This window comes from Thermobia domestica, chromosome 1 (assembly GCF_964235325.1).
Source record: "Thermobia domestica chromosome 1, izTheDome1.hap1.1, whole genome shotgun sequence".
NCBI lineage: Eukaryota > Metazoa > Arthropoda > Insecta > Zygentoma > Lepismatidae > Thermobia > Thermobia domestica.
Window position 1 is genome coordinate 258,410,086 of NC_137454.1, and position 22,132 is coordinate 258,432,217.

The following is a 22,132-nucleotide window of genomic DNA, read 5'->3' on the forward strand; positions in this document are numbered from 1 at the left end:
GAATTTCTCAGAATGGAATAATGGAGCATGAACTACGTAAGTCAGTGACCGACAGTCAGTCAGCGACTCACAAAGAAACAGATAAGATCTTACTGCCACTTGGTTTTTGGAAGATGAGTACAGCCTCGGGGAAATCACATGTACTGATTGCAAGCACCTGGAAGATTTTGTCATAGATTTTGATAGCTCCAAATTAATACATTCAGTGAGCGAACTACGAATGCAATGATAGTCTATTTTACTTTGATTGGTGTTGTTTTTATAAAGCTGTTCGAACATTTGAAGTGTCTGAAGTGCCCCGGTGGGGAATATTTAATCAACAGTTAGGGTGCCATAATTAACGATGTACAGTAAGGGGTTAAAAGGAATAAACTGTATTCTGATGAGCAGGCCTATTTTAGTACTAGAAAATAGTTTGTTGATGGTATGTAATTGTGGAGTTCTTTCAGATCAGTTTGCGTATCCTAGAGTCCCATTGATTATAGAGTTTAGAGCAACTAGCTTTAAAAGGCATGTATCGATTTTAGAGTTACTGGCAAGTTTTGATTCACCCCCAGTCAGGCACGTAGCCAGGATTTCGTAATAGGGGGGTCTGTGACGAAATACTACGGTTATCAAAGCAGGGGTCGATCATTCTAAACTATTTTACTGGTAACATATTTTGGTTCGTTTAGCCAGGATTTCGTAATGGGGGGAGGGAGTGACATGAAATACTGAGAATACACACCACACCAGGGGCTCGATCAATCTAAACTATTTTACTGTCAACATTTTCCTCCAGTTAAAGAATATTAAAAAAGTATTGAAAAAGATATAGTCTTCAGAAGTCATTCAAACTTGGTTCTTCTTGTCTTCTTTTTTCTTCTTTTTCATATCTTCGTTTAATGCCGTTAAGGATAGTACCGAAATCTCTTTCGTCAGTAAAGGCATCCTATAAAATGGATTAGTGCTGCCACAAAATTTAAAATTTCTTTAACAATTGTAACTGAAATCTATGTTGCCAGGCTTATATTATTGGTAATTGTGGGCATTTCTTAAGTTCTACCTGACAGTTTATCTGACCGAACCGGTTTATCGATCGTAATTTGTAGTCCATGGGATTAGCATGGAGCTAGATGGAATTCGGAATGCTCCGTTACAATAATATCCATTTTTAACTTGACCTGCCCCCCTCGATTCCTCCACATAAAGCACCTATAAGAAAGAATAATCAAACGCTTGCTATAGCTTTTCATTTTTAACGCTAATTCTTCTTTTTCTCGTTTCCTTTCGTTTCATCCTTCCTTATTTTTTCATTTATGGTTTCGAAGGGGGGGGTCCGGACCCACCCCTTGGCTACGTGCCTGCCCCAGTTCATGTGTTCTCATTTTATTAGTTGAAGTGTAATGCTTCTCTATATTCTGTATTTTTAATTTTACATAACAACATTGTTATTATTGTATAACAATGTTGTTATACATGTATAACAATTATTATATTAGTTTAGCAGAATAACAATAAGTAGCCATTTTTCTGACGCAGTATGGCATTTTAGTCAGTGTTACATTATATGAAAATATTCATATCGCTATCAAGTAAGAATTTGCTCTTGCAACTACATAAAGCGATTCAAAATGTGCAATATTGCGTTTAGAAAGTCAGCGAAGCACATCAAATTTCCAATAAAGTAACTGTCCACATGAAAGGATATGCAGCGCTACTATTATCAACCTATAGTTCTAAACATTTACGATGTTTGGGGAAAATTAGAATGTGCAATAATAATAATAATAATAATAATAATAATAATAATAATAATAATAATAATAATAATAATAATAATAATAATAATAATAATAATAATAATGGTAATAGTAGTAGTAGTACGAAAAATTGCAGTAATAAGATTTTGTTTTTGACATATTCGAAGTAGGGTAACAGTTACTTTTTGGGTGCAAGTAATGCGTTACATTTAAGGAAAAGTAAAGTAACTTGTAACACGTTACATTGTTACAAGTAACTTCCCGAACACTGTTGATAAGTGAATGATTACTTTTATAGTTGGGTCATTTTCTGCATTAGATCAGCGACTTCGCCACTTTTTCAACCCCTCTCACGTGAAAATGGTACCGTTGTCAGCCCATACTCATAACTTTTTTTTTTTTTTTTTTGCATTATGTCATATCTACTAATAGTATACAGGGTATTAATGAACTATCCCGACAAACTTTAAGAGGCTTCCTGTAGTTTCTGGAATTCGAAATACGGCCTGTTGAAATTTGACATTTTCTCGATTTTGAACAGCTCTAGCTCTGAAACTATGCACTTTTCGCCATATGAACTTTTTCTCTTATTTTGATGTGAGGAATATATAACTTAAAGCTTGTCGGTATAGTTCATTAACACCCTGTATGTGTTTATGTATACCAGTATATACGTATATACATAACTGACATGCCCAATTTCGTTGTATGACGATGAACGGTTGCAATAAATTATGATTATGATTATGATGGTGGGGTGCTGACTGCCACGGGTGCTGACTGCCCCAGCCAATTATTCGTGCTGATTGCCCCGACTGGCGCTGATTGCCAATAGCAAGGTGCTGACTGCCACGATGGCGTGCTGACTTCCACGAACCTAAGAGAAAGTTGCTAGACGTAACATTACCGGACGCCAAGAAGCATGAAAGAAACTAGATAACACCTAACAAAGGTAAACAGGTCTCTGTATGTACACTCATGTCCAAAATTATTGTCACATGATTATAAATATGTTGTTCTAGTAATATAATTTGATAACGAATTCGCCCGGTATTTCTTATAATGTTAGTATGTGCATAATCGGCAAAGACAAGTATGTGGTAAATTTCATGTCGAAAGAGCAGTAAATAAGAACAATAAAACGAAAATAAAATTTTCTTGTTCATTTAGTTGCATTTTATTTTACTCATTATGATTTGCGTATCTATAATTCTTTTCCTATGAAATTTATCGCAAATATACATTTCCTGATTATACACATAACATAAGTATTAAAAGTACTCTGAAAAATTATCAAATTATATTCTTACAAGAAGACAGTTATAGATATGCGACAATAATTTTGGACATGAGTGTACTTTCAGTTTTGTCAGGGAGCGGTGCGTACAAAATTGGTACGATTTATGTATTCTCACTTGAACTCCCTATGCCAGCATGAACTGTGTACAGCTGTGCAAATTGTTTCGAGCAGCTCTTGAAAGTTCCATCAAAAAAGCACTGCTGGCTGTACCTCACAAGGGAAGTTCAGGAGAAAGCACTCGCCTGCAGAGAAACTAAGCATGCCATTTTAAGTCGCAATTCATGCTGCTTATAACAAGCTAATAAAATTCCTGTACGGTTGAGAACGGTTCGAGATATTCAACTTGGAAGTTTATATGAGATAATGAGGATATACACATTTATACGCGTTAAGTACAACATAATTAGTAACGAATATTGACATACGAATTGAAAGCTATCGGAAGTAACAGAAAAAAAGTGTTTCGCAATAACTAAGGGGTTTGTTAGATACAATTAGTCATTACATTGTTCACAATAATCATAGGTTAGAGATGAAAATTGATCACTGTTGTTCTTCTGTTTTATGAAGAAATGACGCAGGCAAAATACTCCCTTGCACCATGAACATTTTATATGTGCAATTGTGTTGCATCCGTCAAGAGAACAGTTCGCAGAACTAAAGCAAAAAGCAAATTCGACAAGTGATTCAAAAGTTATAGGCCTATAATTTGTTCGTAACCTGCCTTGCAGAACGCAAACTGAAACAATCCCATGTATCGCGGTGATCGGAAGTGATTCGTATGGACACGAACTTTGATTGTTTCGTTGGTACACTATAACGTCCAGATGAAGAAGATTCATACTATGTACAAATCTCCTGCCATAATCTTTGATTGATCGGAATCAAAACACATCAAATGGTTGCACAAATCGTGTGCAATTCTTTGGTATCTTCTCAACCATTAGGTCTTTGCCATTCGTCATGCAACTTGTAATGGACAATTTGTCTGTGAATGGACCCAACCAATAGCAAGTTCAAACCATCAGGCTTCGCCATGGGTGAGAATACTTAACGCATTGAAACGTGCATCCCCTCATTTTCTCATATAAACTTCTAAGCTGAATATCTCGAACAGTTCTCAACGTACAGGAGTTTTATTACCTGTTGTAATCAGCATGAATTGGTCCTTCAAATGACATGCTTATTTCTCTGCAGGCGAGTGCTTCTCCCAAACTTCCCTTGTCAGCTGGCTTCAGACCATCATATACATTAAATAATACAATAAAACAATTAATATAAACAATGAAATGTGCAAATTGTACATATAACAGAAAAGAGAATTCCTTTATAAACATCCAAATGTATGTCGTTCAACTTAGTGAGCAACTTTGTAACTTATAGGATACTACATAGATTTGCTGTGATGATTACTAAATTAATCCTTACTAAATTAATTAATAATCATAAATTTAGTATGAGGGATAATTCATCTCTTTCCAAATACAGTTTCTCCCAGGCTCGTGGCAGTCAGCACGCCGTCGTGGCAGTCAGCACCTTCATATTTGCAATCAGCGACAGTCGTGGCAGTCAGCACCAATAATTGGCTGTGGCAGTCAGCACCTATCCATTATGATTATCACTTCCGCCAATTTGTTGATGTATTATATTACTACCCGGTATATCCCAAAACCAGAGGGGAATGGAGGCAATTGACTCACTTGTCCCCCTAAATGACGTCCCCGTTTTGGTGATTTTTAAGTGTATTTTATAACAAATATAGGTGAATATAATGATATATATATGGTAATTGGTACTTAGTGCCATCACCGGGGCATATTTAGTGCTATATATAGATAAAATAATGCAGACTATCTTTAGAAATGTGATTGCCTGTGTATAGCAACTTTGCATATCTTACTTTGCATTGGAGTTTAGTGTCCTTTTCAGTAACAAGGTTATATGAGACGTGGATCTTCATGTTAAGATGGAATTCAAACCACCGTAATACGTTCAAATTATTCAATGCTCTTCCACTGGGAATCTAACCCGGCACCCCTTGCACGAAAGGTGCATGATTTAGCTACTAGTAAAGCGATAAGGACATATACCGTACTGTACTCAACTACAGTGTCCAGTAGATATGTGACAATGAACGAAATTCACAATGTAAAAAACGCTTACAGTGGTAATATTTTGTTTCATGAAGGAAATGAGCGCAAACTTTATTTTCTTCCTTTCTTTGATTTACCTATGGAAATTAAAAGCACCAGTTAATATTATCTTTCATCCAGTTTGATACTCTGTTTCGGTTCCAGTACCGAATTTCGATACCATCAAGTCGTCTTCCCTCAGACATTGTGACTTTTAGTTTTCTTAAAAACAAGATAGAGATTAAGTTTCCTTTTAAAAATATACAGAAAAGAAATGTAACATGTTATGTTCGTGGTATACGTATCCTCTTCATGTATATACACTGCTGAACAGAAAAATTCTATGCAATCATGTTCATGCAGTGCCGAAATGTAGAACTGTAAACTCATAATATCTTTGTATGATTTCAATACTTGTTGGACTAGTTCAGTCTTGCTTGTTAGTTGGTTTCTCATGCGAGAACATTTGGGGAAAACTAATGGTTACCAATGCTACAAATTGATTTATACTTGTTCTGATATAACTAAGAGGAAACCATTTTATGTTCGTAAGGATGATAAGTCTACGTTGTAAATTATGTACTTTATTGCTAAAGCCATAATTTGTTTTTTTTTTTTTTGGACCCTTTCACAGAGGAAGTCGACTTTTGTCGACAGAAAGAAAATTTCCTTAACATGCGAATGTCGACTATAGTCGACAGGTTAAAATTTGTTTGTCCGTATCTTGGCTTTGTCGAGAATAGTCGACGAAGTTTGTACCGTTCAATTTTTTGTGTTCTATTGCTTTCGATAAACAATAGAAATCACACAGAAAACCTTTGGCGACTATAGTTAACTAAAACGAAACCAAGATACAGAAAAATTTTAACACGTCGACTATAATCGACATTCGCAGGTTAGGGAAATTTTCTTTCCGTCGCCTTCCACAGTGAAAGGGTTAAATTATAATTTTATGCGAAAATACAAATATTTTCTTTCGTTACTGAACTGTTTAGAAGAGATATATATTTTTGTTATGCCAGAATATTGCATTCTTCTCTTCGAAGGTTTTAATAGAGTATAACAATCCTTTGCTAGGTTCCATTTGCAGCAACTCTACATGCATCAAGCAACTACACTTTGCAGCAATATTCTCGATTTCAGAAGATGTACGCTGTAGTTGAACACCTTAAAATTATCAATTCTTATGGACACTATCGCCAAGTTCCAGGACTTGAAGGAAGACCTGAGATTGTCATTGAAGGTAGCAATGAAGAGGGAGGTCCATGGTATGAGTATTATTTTCGATACAAGCCAGGGGATGTTAATACATCCCTTCCGTTTGTCAGTAAGTAACTTCCTGTGAAGTTGTTAAAGGGATAAAGTACTTACTAAGTAAAATCACCATCATCCAATCTCTTTATATTTTAATGATTTGAAGAGATTCTTAACTCTCTTTTTAAGCTCCTTCTTTTGTCAATATGTACACCAAGTGTTTATAATTAAACTGACTGTGTTCAGAGTGGTACAGCACGGGCTGTAATGAGCGTAGGAGACTAAAACTTCGTAGATACACAATTAAACAATGAACTCGCGAATTATGCAAAACACAAATTAGTTTGAATGTTTACTGCCAGGTGAAGATGTGGCGCTGTTTGCAGTCAGATCGTGGAATTCCCCGTAACTCGAACGTCAGTATGTTCTTCCAATGTCAGCTGTCTTGTCTAACAGTTGTGTGAGTTCCCTGGTTATTGCTTGTTAGCGTAATGGTGATTTCTTTTGTGAAGTGAATTAGTGTTTTAAAATTAAGAAGGTTGAACTTTACCGTTTGAAACACAATAATTATTGGGAAGAGAGACCAAGCACTGGTAGTAAATTTGTTTTTACCAGAATAGCGGCAATAGCAACGCTGCAATGTGGACGTATCGCCAACAGGAGTTGGGAAGAGGACCCATGCAAATTAATATAGCTGTAGTTGATTGACTGTAGATTAAGGAGGCACATTTTACTCTGGGGTGCAGTGAATATACGTACATGGAACTGTCGCATATGAGATTCGGCTAATTCACCTATTGCGCAGAATCAACCATTACACCCAGCTTACGTGACCGTTTAGTGTAAACTCCTTCGTTTTTGTTTGAAGATATGACACCTCTAAGACCTGTTAGGTGTACAACGACACCCGCACGTTATAGGGACCTTCTAAGCTACACGTAATTCTAGCTTTGCATGAACGCAACTGTGAGCACATCATTATTTTCAAGTAAAATGGGCTAACACCACATGCTGTTTGCCAGGTAAAAGATTTGCTGCGAGAAATCTTTACTAAGGGCCGTATCATCTCTAAGCAATTTCCAGATGAGTGGCCTGCAAAATCCCCCGACCTAAATCTACAGGGTTGAGTTGAGTTGATTTTGAGTTTTACGTCCCGTTGAGCAGCGAGGCTATATGAGACGTGGACCTACTGATTAACGTGGAATCCGAACCACATGAGCTCCCGCCGGGAATCGAACCCGGGCCTCCCACGCCAAAGGCGCGTACGCTAACCGCTTAGCCACGGAGGAGCTCTAAATCTACAGGGTGTCCAATATACAATGCAACCTGGAGTTTGTGATAGTAGAACCGATATACCTAAACTTGAAGCGATACACAAATAATAGTTATACCAAAATAGAGCTTTATTCATGCATATATTTTTAAACTAGGAAGCAACGATTGAAGTACACTAGGAACCACACAATGTTACCAGATGTAACCGAAGGTGTAAATCAATTTTTTTTGCAAAACATGTAAATTGACTCGTAACACATACATATGGATGTTCAGTCGTTAATTTTCAGTTTGTTTAGTTGGACTAGCTTGGAAACCATGGAGCAGAAAAAATATTTTTTCATTTCCACCGATAACTAATCAGGCGGGGCCTCTGTAAGGAGGAACTTGGAAAATCGTAGTTTTCATAATTAACACTCTGAATTGGCAACTCTGCTGATGTTTCAGTGCATCAAAAGGTGTGTTATGGATCTGTCTACATTATGCAATTCCTGAAAACAACGAAACTTTCAAATTATCATGATATCACTTTTACTTACATGCACCCGGCAACACTGCTATTATATCACGAAATGAGTTATCAGCTCTACAGCAGATGCTGGAAGTGCCCCCTGTTTTGATTCAAACACTTGTTCACACGTTTCACCATGTTGGCAGCAACTTTACGAAGAGTAGAAGTGTTAATGTTCTCAATGACACTGTGAATGTTCGTTTCCAGGTCTCGTATAGTTCGAGAATTGTTCCTGTATACTTCTTGCTTTAAGTGGCCCCACAGAAACGAATAGCAGTGTTGCCGGGTGCATGTAAGTAAAAGTTTTATCATGATAATTTCAAAGTTTCTTTTTCGTTATTTTCAGGAATTGCATAATGTAGACAGATCCTTAGCACACCTTTTGATGCACTAAAACATCAGCAGAGTTGCCAATTCAGAGTGTTAATTTATGAAAACTACGATTTTCCTAGTTCCTCCTTACAGAGGCCCCGTCTGATTAGTTATCGGTGGAAATGAAAAATTCTTTTTTCTGCTCCGCAGTTCCCAAGCTACTCCAACTAAACAAACTAAAAATTAATGACGAAACATTCGTATGTATGACTTACGAGTCAATTTACATGTTTTGCAAAAAAAAAAAAAAAAAAAAAAAGATTTACACCTTTGGTTACATCTGGCAACACTGTGTGGTTCCTAGTGTACTTCAATCGTTGCTTCCTAGTTTAAAAATATATCCATGAATAAAGCTTTATTTTGGTAGAATCATTATTTGTGTATCTCTTCAGGTTCAAAAGTTCTACTATCCCAAACTCCGGGTTGCATTGCATATTAGATACCCTGTATGTGATTCTTGGTTGTGAGGATGTTTGAAAGATCGTGTCTATGAGGGACGTATACGGTCTTTGATCCGAAGGCAAGCATTCAACATGTCGCTATGATTTCACCAGAAATGCTGCGAGCAACTGTCGACTATCCGGGGAGATCATACTCAACAGCTAATGTAACCATAGTTCCTAATAAACATGCCAGAACCATAGTTGCCATAGTTCTATCTTACCTGCCTTTTTCCTATATTCATATCACGTTCTGACTTCCTACAGCGCCACATTTTCACCTGGTGGTAAACATTCATTTTTTTCACAATTCACGAGCACTTTGCTTAATTAGTACGTCCTACGTCAATTAGCGTATCTTCAGCTTCAGAATCCTACGCTCATTACAACCCGTCATTACCACTCTGGACACCACTGGCTTAACTATAACCACCTGGTATACATAAAAAAAACCAAGTGTAAAAGTTATGCTTAGAACTCTAACATTTTTTCATACGTTGTATTATATGTATTTTAAAATAAAGTTGATATGAAGCAATTGACAAGAAGGAAAGTTGGATAGAACTTCCTTTGTATGCACAAATTACTAAAGTTTATGTAAAATATATAAGGAGACAAGCATGCTTAAATGCTGTGCTTTGAAAACATTAATGAATACGTGACATAAAAATGATGTGATATATATATATATATATATATATATATATATATATATATATATATATATATATATATATATATATATATATATACAATAAGGGTATACTTCAGTGTTAATTTCATTTTCACGGTTATCGTATATCATCAATTTTTAGGTTGAAAATAATTATCATTTCTCTCAATTTTCTCAAAAACTAACAAACATTCTTATGTTCAGCTCTATGAGGTCTATCAATCGATATTTTCGATATTTTTTCCTCATTAAACACTAATAATGTTGTAGATTTTTTCTTGTACTATATTAGTTAAAATATTAATCAAGTTAACTAAATTTTTTTCTAAAACATTATGCCACTCAAGACGTCTCCATATAGGTAATGGGAAGTATTCCGGTGATTTCAGTAAACAAAATATTTTAAAGTTGAGGATTATCAGGTTGTTTCCTTTATTATACCCTTGTTGCATGTCCATGAAGTTAGCAGGCCACCTATGGCAGGCCAGAACTTCGACTTCACAGATCGTTAGTGCTTCGTTAGTGCTCGTTAGTGCCGCAAACCCCATCGTTAGTGCTACAAAAATAACGTCTGAATTTTAATAGTTACTATTGGCCTGCTAACTTCATGCCAGCAGGCCAACATATCAGAATCACACCATAAATGAAATAGCCGGTTAGAGCATCGTTAGTGCTCGTTAGTGCTATAAACATTAACGTTAGTGCTTCCATATATACAGTTTTTAGGGTAACAAAATGGGTCAGTTTTATGAAGCTAGCATGAACTTAGCAGGCCACCTATGGCAGGCCAGAATTTCAACTACACAGATCGTTAGTGCTTCGTTAGTGCTCGTTAGTGTCGCAAACCCCATCGTTAGTGCTACAACGCCTCAATTTTCAATAGTCACTATTGGCCTGCTAACTTCATGCCAATGAACTTGACAGGTCACATATGGCAGACCAGAATTTCGACTTCACAGATTGTTAGTGCTTCGTTAGTGCTCGTTAGTGCCGCAAACCCCATCGTTAGTGCTACAAAAATAACGTCTCAATTTTAATAGTTACTATTGGCCTGCTAACTTCATGCCAGCAGGCCAACATATCAAAATCACACCATAAGTGAAATTACAGGTTCGAGCAACGTTAGTGCTCGTTAGTGCTATAAACATTAACGTTAGTGCTTCCATATATACAGTTTTTATTGTAAAAAATGAGTCCGTTTTATGAAGCAGGAATGAACTTAGCAGGCCACATATGGCAGACCAGAATTTCGACTTCACAGATCGTTAGTGCTTCGTTAGTGCTCGTTAGTGCCGCAAACCCCATCGTTAGTGCTACAAAAATAACTTCTCAATTTTTAACAATCACCATTGGCCTGCTAACTTCATGCCAGTGAACTTGGCAGACCACATATGGAAGACCAGAATTTCGACTTCACAGATTGTTAGTGCTTTGTTAGTGCTCGTTAGTGCCGCAAACCCCATCGTTAGTGCTACAAAAATAACGTCTCAATTTTTAACAATCACTATTGGCCTGCTAACTTCATGCCAGTGAACTTGGCAGACCACATATGGCAAACCAGAATTTCGACTTCACAGATCGTTAGTGCTTTGTTAGTGCTCGTTAGTGCCGCAAACCCCATCGTTAGTGCTAAAAAAGTCTCTATTTTTAACAATCACTATTGGCCTGCTTACTTCATGCCAGTGAACTTGGCAGACCACATATGGCAGACCAGAATTTCGACTTCACAGATCGTTAGTGCTTCGTTAGTGCTCGTTAGTGCCGCAAACCCCATCGTTAGTGCTACAAAAATAATGTCTCAATTTTTAACAATCACTATTGGCCTGCTAACTTCATGCCAGTGAACTTGGCAGACCACATATGGAAGACCAGAATTTCGACTTCACAGATCGTTAGTGCTTCGTTAGTGCTCGTTACTGCCACAAACCCCATCGTTAGTGCTACAAAAATAACGTCTCAATTTTTAACAATCACTATTGGCCTGCTAACTTCATGCCAGTGAACTTGGCAGACCACATATGGAAGACCAGAATTTCGACTTCACAGATCGTTAGTGCTTCGTTAGTGCTCGTTAGTGCCAGAAACCACATCGTTAGTGCTACGGAAATAACGTCTCAATTCTTAACAGTCACTATTGGCCATCGTTAGTGTTCCACAGTTAAGGTCTAAAATTCTACAAACTTCATTTTCCTCTCATAATTTCATGCAAAAAAGCCACGCACTAAAACTACAACAGACCAGAATTTTGATTACACCCGTCATTAGTTCCCCGTTAGTGCTTGTTAGTGCACCATATCCAATCGTTTGTGCTTTACAGATAACGGGTACATTCTTGAAGAAAACCATTATTGTCCTGGTAACTTCATGCGAGTAGTCGAGGGACGAAATAGACGGCAACCCACAAGTTTGATTACATCTGTCACTAGTTCGTTAGTGCTCGTTAGTGCCGCACATCTCATCGTTAGTGTTCCCTAGTCCTGCATATCCCATCGTTAGTATTGCATATATAACGGCTACATTTTGTAAAGAAATCCATTGTTGCCATGCTAACCTCAACCCAGGAAACGAGGAACAAAATCAACTGGAGCAGGCACGTAGCCAAGGGGTGGGTCTGGGGGGTCCGGACCCCCCCCCCTTCGAGACCAGAAATAAAAAAATTAAGAAAGTACGAAACAAAAAGAAACAAGAAATAGGAAGAATCAGCGTTAAAAATAAAGATAAAAATAAAGCTAAAAATAAAAATAATTTTTTAGCATCGCTTCCATGTACTATCAAACATGTTTCAGAAGCGCTTTTCTACTGCTCCTTTAACTTGTCATTTGGAACAGACAGTAGTTGACAGAATAATGAAAACAAAAATGTTATGTGGAAAGCAAGTCCTGTTAACATTTGATTCAACAGAGAAAGGAACGCAGATATTATAAAATATTTTACATTATTGGATACGTACTTTTTTTTAAATAGTTTAGGTCATAATGAAAGGAAAATTGTTATATTTGAATGAACAGAAGAAGGAACGTAGATATTGTAATTTTTTAAAAATATTTTTATAAATATTCTTTTATTTTAGATTTCTTCATAGTTTGTTACTAAAATACTTACTAACATGCATGGGCGCCGGTCCTGTGGGCCAAGGGGGCCCGGCCCCCAAAACGTCATGTGGGCCCCTGTTGTATTTATGAATATACAATATATTGGCATAATTTGAATACAATTTGTCTTAAAATCCTCATATATGTCTTCTGCATCTGAATGGATCCCCTAAATTTACAAAAAATCGGCGCCCTTGCTAACATGTCCTAATTTTAAAGTCTTAACAAACCAATATATGTTGCTAGTAAAATAGTTTAAATTGATCAAGTCCCTGGTGTGATAACCACAATATTTCATATCAAACTCCCCCCCCCCCTTCATCACGAAATCCTGACTAAACGAACCAATATATGTTACCAGTAAAATAGTTTAGAATAATCGAACTCTGGTGTGATAATCACAGTATTTCATGTCTCGGACCCCCCCTATTACGAAATCCTGGCTACGTGCCTGACTGGAGGGTGCAATTTTGATTACATATGCAATTAGTGCTTCATCAGCACGCGTCAGGCGCGCATATTCCACCGTTAGTGATCGACTGATAAAGACTACACTTTTTAAGAAAGCCAATATTGATCTGATAATAGTATGGTGACGAAACCTACGGGAGACCACAGTTTTGATTACGCCCGTCATTAGGCTTCATTAGTGATCTTTTGTGCTTCATATGAAACCGTTAGTGGATCTGTCATTACTTCTTCGTTAGTGCCGTACATCCCATCGTTAATGTTCGTTAGTGCTGCATATCCCATCGTTAATATTCGATATATATGGGCTACGTTTTTAATAAAGCCATTACTAGCCTTTTAACTTCATTCCAGCATACTAGGGACCAAAGAAGACCACAATTTATATTACATCCTTCATTAGTGCTTAACGAGTGCTCGTTAGTGCCGCATATTCCATCGTTAATGCTTCACGAATAACAGCTACATTTTTTAAGAAGCACGTATTGGCCAGCTAACTTGATGCCATCAGAACAGGGACGAAATCTAAAGCAGGTTACAATTTAGATTACACTCCTCATTAGTGCTTCATGAGTGCTCGTTAGTGTCGCATGTCAGACCGTTGGTTTCTCAAAGCTAACGGCTACATCTTTCAAGAAAAACATTTTTTGCCTGCTAAATTTATGGCAGCAGAACAGGGATGAAATCTATGCAGACAACAATTTTGATTACATCTGTCATTAGTGTTTCTTTAGTGCTCTCTAGTGCCACACATCCCATCGTTAGTGTTCGTTAGTGCTCCATATCTTATAATAAGTACTGCACATATGTCGACTATACTTTTTATGAAAGGCAGTATTGGCCTGCTAATTTTATGGTAGGAGACATAGACCAAATCCGCAAAAGAACACAATTTTGATTACACCTGTCACTAGTGCTTCTTAAGTATTTCCAGTGCCACTTTCCTATATAACAATACTATAAGGTAAAAACTACGTGTATCATCATACGCGATTAAATTAATTCTAGGAAATCATATTTGATTGAATAAATAAATAGCTGTTTGATTAAAGGGGTAATTAAATTTGATATAATTAAACAATACTATAAGGTAAAAGCGGTACGTGTATCATCATAGGCGATTAAATTAATTCTAGGAAATTATCTTTAATTGAATACATTAATAGGTGCTTGATTAAAGGGGTAATCAAATTTGATAGGCGTTTGATATCAAATTCATTAGAGTTTGATATCAAAATTTAATTAAATTATATCTTACAATGTTGCCTAATTTACACTATAAATATGCAAAATATAGGTAATTTCAGTTCTTTTAAGGCCTAATTTGGCAACACCGCAGTGTTACAAGTTCGTAATACAGCGTGATTACAGTGTAATTAATCGGCCACCATTTTCAAAAGGTCATATTTGGCAAACTATCTACTCTACACTAAAAAGCACTAACGTTATTGGTTGGTTCACTAAGAAGCACTAACGATTATAATAGAAGAGATCATTAGTGCTTTTGAATTTGGCGGGAATTTGACGCAATAAAAATTCCCCATGCTTTTCTAATAGGAGTTTTGGAACTTATAATTGGCTACTTCTACAGTAATAGTGAAGCATTCACGGAACTATTATTGTTTTCTAGAAGCACTAACGATGCACTAACGAAAAGCAGTAATTCCTTTGTTAGTGCTTAAAGTAGGGATCAAGATCACGCTGACCCCCAACGCTTTTTCATTTGTTGCATCTACACTAAAAAGAAACGCTAGGGGTTGGTGCACAAAGAAGCACTAACGATGAACTAACGATTGCACTAGAAGAGGTCATTCGTGCTTTTCAATTTGCCGGAAATGTCACGCAATGCAGAATTACCCATGCATTTCTTACGGGATTTTCATGATAGATAATTGCCTATATCTACACTAATAATAAAGCATTAACAAAACTATGAGTATTTTCTGAAAGCACTAACGACACAAAAACCAATGGCACGAATTTTTTCACTACTGGACAGTGTGGGGAGACTAGCGTGGACCATTGCTTTGGCTCTAGAGCCTACACTAATGAAACACTAACATTAGCGGTTGGTGAAGTAAGAAGCACTAACGAATGACACTAATTATTTCGTTAGTCCTCAAAGTGGGGACCAGCGTCAATTTGGAACCCGAGAGGTGTTTTACTTGTAGCATGTACACTAATGAAGCACTAACGTTTGGGTTGGTGCACTAAGAAGTACTAACGATGCAACAATGATTGACACTAATTTTATCGATAATGCGTTAAGTGGAGGCGCAAAGTTCACGAACGTGTAATTTCAACATCACTAACGGACAAATTGAGTCACGACCAAGCACTAACGTAGGACAAACAGTTGGCATTAGAAAATGAATTCTATCTCAATTAGGGAAAAAGCGGGGTCAACCTGACGGAAATTGATTTCGTTATAACGATGTTATTAGAACAGCACTAACGCTCAAATTTGCGCACTAACCTGCAATAACGTAGCACAAAGGTCTGGCATTACAAAATGAATTCTATCTCAATTAGGAAAAAGAGCGGAGCCAACTTGATGCTAATTTATTTCGTTATACTGGCGTTATTTGAACAGCACAAACGCTCATATTTGGGCACTAACCCGCACTAACGTAGCACAAAGTTTGCCATTAGGAAGTCAATTCTATCTTAATTAAGGAAAAAAAGCGGTGCTAGCTTGACGTCAAGTTGGCCTCGAAATTTAAATTGTTCATAACTTTGTTATTTTGATAGCACAAACGCTGAAATTTCTGCACTGACCAACACTAATACAGCACAAACGAATGGCATTATTTATTTTTCCCAGTCGAAAAGTGGTGGTTCCAACTTGATACTAATTGTAATGTGTCGTGCACTAACGATATGATATACAACATTAACGAGTACTTACGAAGCACTAATGATAGATAAAATCAAAATTGTGGTCTGCTGTAGGTTTTGTGCGCGACGTGTTTGCATGAAACTAGAAGGAAAAAATGGATTTTTTAAAACTATAGGCGTTATCTGTAAAGCATTAACAATGAGATATGCAGCACTAATGAGCAATAATGACGGGTATAATAAAAATTGTGGTCTACCGTAGATTTCGCCTCTGGTTTGCTGGCATGAAGTTAACAGGTCACTAATGGCCTTAAAAAATGTAGCCTTAATCGGTGGATCACTGATGGTGGGAAAGCGGCACTGGAAATATTTAAGAAGAACTAGTGACAGGTGTAATCAAAATTGTGTTCTTGTGCGGATTTGGTCTATGTCTCCTACCATAAAATTAGCAGGCCAATACTGCCTTTCTTAAAAAATATAGTCAACATATGTGCAGTACTTATTATAAGATATGGAGCACTAACGAACACTAACGATGGGATGTGTGGCACTAGAGAGCACTAAAGAAACACTAATGACAGATGTAATCAAAATTGTTGTCTGCATAGATTTCATCCCTGTTCTGCTGCCATAAATTTAGCAGGCAAAAAATGTTTTTCTTGAAAGATGTAGCCGTTAGCTTTGAGAAACCAACGGTCTGACATGCGACACTAACGAGCACTCATGAAGCACTAATGAGGAGTGTAATCTAAATTGTAACCTGCTTTAGATTTCGTCCCTGTTCTGATGGCATCAAGTTAGCTGGCCAATACGTGCTTCTTAAAAAATGTAGCTGTTATTCGTGAAGCATTAACGATGGAATATGCGGCACTAACGAGCACTCGTTAAGCACTAATGAAGGATGTAATATAAATTGTGGTCTTCTTTGGTCCCTAGTATGCTGGAATGAAGTTAAAAGGCTAGTAATGGCTTTATTAAAAACGTAGCCCATATATATCGAATATTAACGATGGGATATGCAGCACTAACGAACATTAACGATGGGATGTACGGTACTAACGAAGAAGTAATGACAGATCCACTAACGGTTTCATATGAAGCACAAAAGATCACTAATGAAGCCTAATGACGGGCGTAATCAAAACTGTGGTCTCCCGTAGATTTCGTCACTGGTCTGAAATGAAAATGAAATCTTTGAGTTTTACGTCCCACGGTTATGCCGGTTAGGCTAAAGGAGACGGTGATGATGAGAGATGAGTGAAATGGTGGAATGAAGAAAGTGGGAGGAAACGGGAGAACCCCGAGAAAACCCACGAGCGCGATGTTTGTCCACCACAAAGTTCACTTGGCGGGGGCTGGGATCGAACCCGGGACCCCAAGCACCAGAGGTGAACGCTCTACCACTGAGCCACCGCGCCCCCCTCGTCACTGGTCTGCTACCATACTATTATCAGATCAATATTGGCTTTCTTAAAAAGTGTAGTCTTTATCAGTCGATCACTAACGGTGGAATATGCGCGCCTGACGCGTGCTGATGAAGCACTAATTGCATATGTAATCAAAATTGTACCCTCCAGTTGATTTTGTTCCTCGTTTCCTGGGTTGAGGTTAGCATGGCAACAATGGATTTCTTTACAAAATGTAGCCGTTATATATGCAATACTAACGATGGGATATGCAGGACTAGGGAACACTAACGATGAGATGTGCGGCACTAACCAGCACTAACGAAGAACTAGTGACAGATGTAATCAAACTTGTGGGTTGCCGTCTGTTTCGTCCCTCGACTACTCGCATGAAGTTACCAGGACAATAATGGTTTTCTTCAAGAATGTACCCGTTATCTGTAAATCACAAACGATTGGATATGGTGCACTAACAAGCACTAACGGGGAACTAATGACGGGTGTAATCAAAATTGTGTCTATTGTAGTTTTAGTGCGTGGCTTTTTTGCATGAAATTATGAGAGGAAAATGAAGTTTGTAGAATTTTAGACCTTAACTGTGGAACACTAACGATGGCCAATAGTGACTGTTAAGAATTGAGATGTTATTTCCGTAGCACTAACGATGTGGTTTCTGGCACTAACGAGCACTAACGTAGCGCTAACGATCTATGAAGTCGAAATTCTGGCCTGCCATAGGTGGCCTGCCAGTTCATTGGCATGGAGTTAGCAGGCCCATAGTGACTGTCAAAAATTTAGACCTTACTTTTGTAGCACTAACGATGGGATTTGTGGCAGTAACGAGCAATAACGAAGCAGTAACGACATGTCAAGTCGAACTTCTGGCCTGCCATAGGTGGCCTGCAAAGTTCATTGCCATGAATTTAGCAGGCCAATAGTGACTGTTAAGAATCGAGACGTTATTATCGTAGCACTAACGATGTGGTTTGTGGCACTAACGAGCACTAACGAAGCACTAACGATCTGTGAAGTTGAAATTCTGCTCTACAATATGTGGTTTGCCAAGTTCACTGGCATGAAGTTAGCAGGCCAATAGTGTTTGTTAAAAATTTAGACGTTATTTTTGTAGCACTAACGATGGGGTTTGCTGCACTAACGAGCACTAGTGAAGCACTAACGATCTGTGAAGTCGAAATTCTGGTCTTCCATATGTGGTCTGCCAAGTTCACTGGCATGAAGTAAGCAGGCCAATAGTAATTGTTAAAAATAGAGACGTTATTTTTGTAGCACTAACGATGGGGTTTGCGGCACTAACGAGCACTAACGAAGCACTAACAATCTGTGAAGTCGAAATTCTGGTCTGCCGTATGTGGTCTGCAAAATTCACTGGCATGAAGTTAGCAGGCCAATGGTGATTGTTAAAAATTGAGAAGTTATTTTTGTAGCACTAACGATGGGGTTTGCGGCACTAACGAGCACTAACGAAGCACTAACGATCTGTGAAGTCGAAATTCTGGTCTGCCATATGTGGCCTGCTAAGTTCATTCCTGCTTCATAAAACGGACTCATTTTTTACAATAAAAACTATATATATGGAAGCACTAACGTTAATGTTTATAGCACTAATGAGCACTAACGTTGCTCGAACCTGTAATTTCACTTATGGTGTGATTTTGATATGTTGGCCTGCTGGCATGAAGTTAGCAGGCCAATAGTAACTATTAAAATTGAGACGTTATTTTTGTAGCACTAACGATGGGGTTTGCGGCACTAACGAGCACTAACGAAGCACTAACGATCTGTGAAGTCGAAATTCTGGTATGCCATATGTGACCTGCCAAGTTCATTGGCATGAAGTTAGCAGGCCAATAGTGACTATTGAAAATTGAGGCGTTATTTTTATAGCACTAACGATGGGGTTTGCGGCACTAACGAGCACTAACGAAGCACTAACGATCTGTGTAGTTGAAATTCTGGCCTGCCATAGGTGGCCTGCTAAGTTCATGCTAGCTTCATAAAACTGACCCATTTTGTTACCCTAAAAACTGTATATATAGAAGCACTAACGTTAATCTTTACAGCACTAACGAGCACTAACGATGCTCTAACCGGCTTTTTCACTTATGGTGTGATTCTGATATGTTGGCCTGCTGGCATGAAGTTAGCAGGCCAATAGTAACTATTAAAATTCAGACGTTACTTTTGTAGCACTAACGATGATGTTTGCGGCACTAACGAGCACTAACGAAGCACTAACGATCTGTGAAGTCGAAATTCTGGCCTGCCATAGGTGGCCTGCTAACTTCATGGACATCCTTGTTGCTGTTTACCCACTTGCGCATTTTTCTTATCAAACAGATACAGACATATTACTCCTCGTGTCATATCATATATTTGGTGTTTAAGAACTCGTTACGTACTACGCTTATTTTTCTTTTCCCCATTCTTATATGGTCAGTGTTTCTTCGTAGCTGCTACTAACTCATACTGACAATATACAATTATAATCTTAAACCAACTACTACCTAGGTGATTTCCCCAACTTCACATATGCATATTCTTTTGAAATTTAAGACGACATAGAGGTTTAACATCTAAATCTTCATTCTTCATTTCTTTATGATATTTTTTCTGATTCGCGCTTGCTGTTAACAACCATTGAAGTAACTTTCTGAATGTCTCAACAATAACTTTCTTGTAATTTTGTTGAAAATTGAATCTAGTGGTCTAAGCACTTTCAAATCAAATTCACACTTAAGAACAATCCTGCTTTCACTTATTCCAAGTTTTTCAATATTAATATAATAGTAAAGTAAAATAAAATATTTACTAAAAGTTCATTGTAATTATTCCTTTCCTATGTTTCAGTATCTTCATTGGCTGATCCTATAATCCGATTTTCTTAAGATTCACATTCCCTGATGATAGTATCAGTCAAAAAGATACTGAAATGTAAAAGTCTTATTTATATTTGTTCTCGAAACTAATATCTCTAAAATTATCTTCGCATCTTCTATCCACTTATTATATATCAATATTTCACTCACCAGTTTCTTCAACAAATTTACTTTTCAATCATTTTTCTCGCAGAAAATTTAGTATGTTGAAATAAATTCACAGATACTGCTATTGTTTATTTTATTACCTAAATTCTAAATGTATAAATAAACGTGCAATCAGTCTCTTTATCGATTTCCTAGAAGGATGCAATATCACAGAACTAGGAAGTCTACTTACAAAAGTTTATTTAAAAAGAGAGGTATGAAATTGCACAAATTACCTCGAAAACCACAGAAATAAGTCACCTGTTTTATTTCTTTAAGACAAAGTAAACTGAGGTACCTTGGTCAACTTCTTTGTGCTCTTCATCATAATTTTATTAATTAATTATAAAAGAATTTTATGTACAAAATTCACCAGTTTGGCCATAAGTATATTTTGGAAATAATGACTTTCCAAGGTGACATCTTAATAGGTGGCGTGTGAAGAAGAATTTCAAAGTCTGTCCATAGAAGATCTGGGCTTATTACAGTCTAAGCAGAATATACATATTAATGAATTAGTGATTAAAATGTAGCATTATTTAATCTTTAATAAAATAATTGGAGCCTAAAATAAGAATTGCTAAAAATTCAAGGGAGTTCTCAATTATTATATATTGATTGATATCTACAGATTTTCATATTTACTTTATTACCACTGAAGTACCACACCAGAATATGAGAGTTACGATCAGTGTAGCATGATTTAAGCTTTGAACCGACGATGCGCACTCGAGACATTTGCTCGAAATATAAGTGAACGTTTGAAGAGAGTTTTAGTCTGATAGAAACACTTTAATCTGATACTTTTAATCTGACAAGTGAACATTGTGACTTACATTAATGTATGTTTCTTACGTTCAATTTGCAAAATACTTCCTCAATGATGCTTTTAAGCTCTTCGTCTGAAGAAAATCAAAGTCCGTCAAGGTTTTTATTTTATTCTTTTTTTCTTCTTCTTCTTCAAGAAGAGATGGAAGTCTAAACGAGCCAAATCTGGTGAATAAAGTGGATCTCACTTCTTATTCTGAAAAGAACGGAATAAGAATAGTTTTATCTGAGTCTTTATTCTTCTATTGAAACTGAAATCAGTAGAAATGTACTATCACTTGCATTTCAATATTGGTCCCCATAGAACAAAAACGATAAGAGATAGTGTGAAAAAATTTTCTAATGTGGATTCAGTATTCCAAGGATAGATTCTATATGTGTTCTTATTCCTATACTGAAACCAGAAGTAGTAGAAATCTAAAACGGTAATATATAATCTCCGCTCTTATTCCTCTACTGAAGCCACTTTCTGTTCAAATATTGATATCATAGTGCAGAAACACTAGTAGACAGCGACATTTTATAAATAAAATTGGATTTAGCATGCTAAGAATAAGAGCAATCTCCACCCTTTTACTTCTATTAAAACCGAAAGCAATAGAAAATCTACTATCACTTCTGGCGCCACTATTGATTCCCATAGAGAGAAAACAGTAAGAGAGATAGCAAAAGAAAGTTTTATATATATATAACACTTCTACCGTTATTCCTTTATTTAAACAGAAAATAACACACAACTATCACTATAAAGAGTTCA

At 37.0% G+C, this 22,132-nt stretch overlaps 2 protein-coding genes across 4 annotated transcripts in view; one reads left to right on the top strand and one right to left on the bottom strand.

The window, feature by feature from the left end:
• LOC145660561 (lipase maturation factor 2-like) overlaps positions 1-22,132 on the top strand; it is a 181,334-nt gene that overhangs the window by 137,622 nt on the left and 21,580 nt on the right. For all 3 annotated transcript variants that reach the window (XM_081725786.1, XM_081725791.1, XM_081725801.1), the window contains one exon: positions 6,252-6,501. In XM_081725786.1, the coding sequence (XP_081581912.1) occupies positions 6,252-6,501 (250 nt within the window). The remainder of the gene's footprint in view (positions 1-6,251; positions 6,502-22,132) is intronic.
• Positions 20,829-22,132, bottom strand: part of LOC145660576 (zinc finger and BTB domain-containing protein 8A-like) — a 135,215-nt gene continuing 133,911 nt past the window's right edge. The window contains exon 4 of the mRNA XM_081725856.1: positions 20,829-21,571. Coding sequence (XP_081581982.1) covers positions 21,560-21,571 — 12 coding nt within the window. The 3' untranslated portion in view covers positions 20,829-21,559. The remainder of the gene's footprint in view (positions 21,572-22,132) is intronic.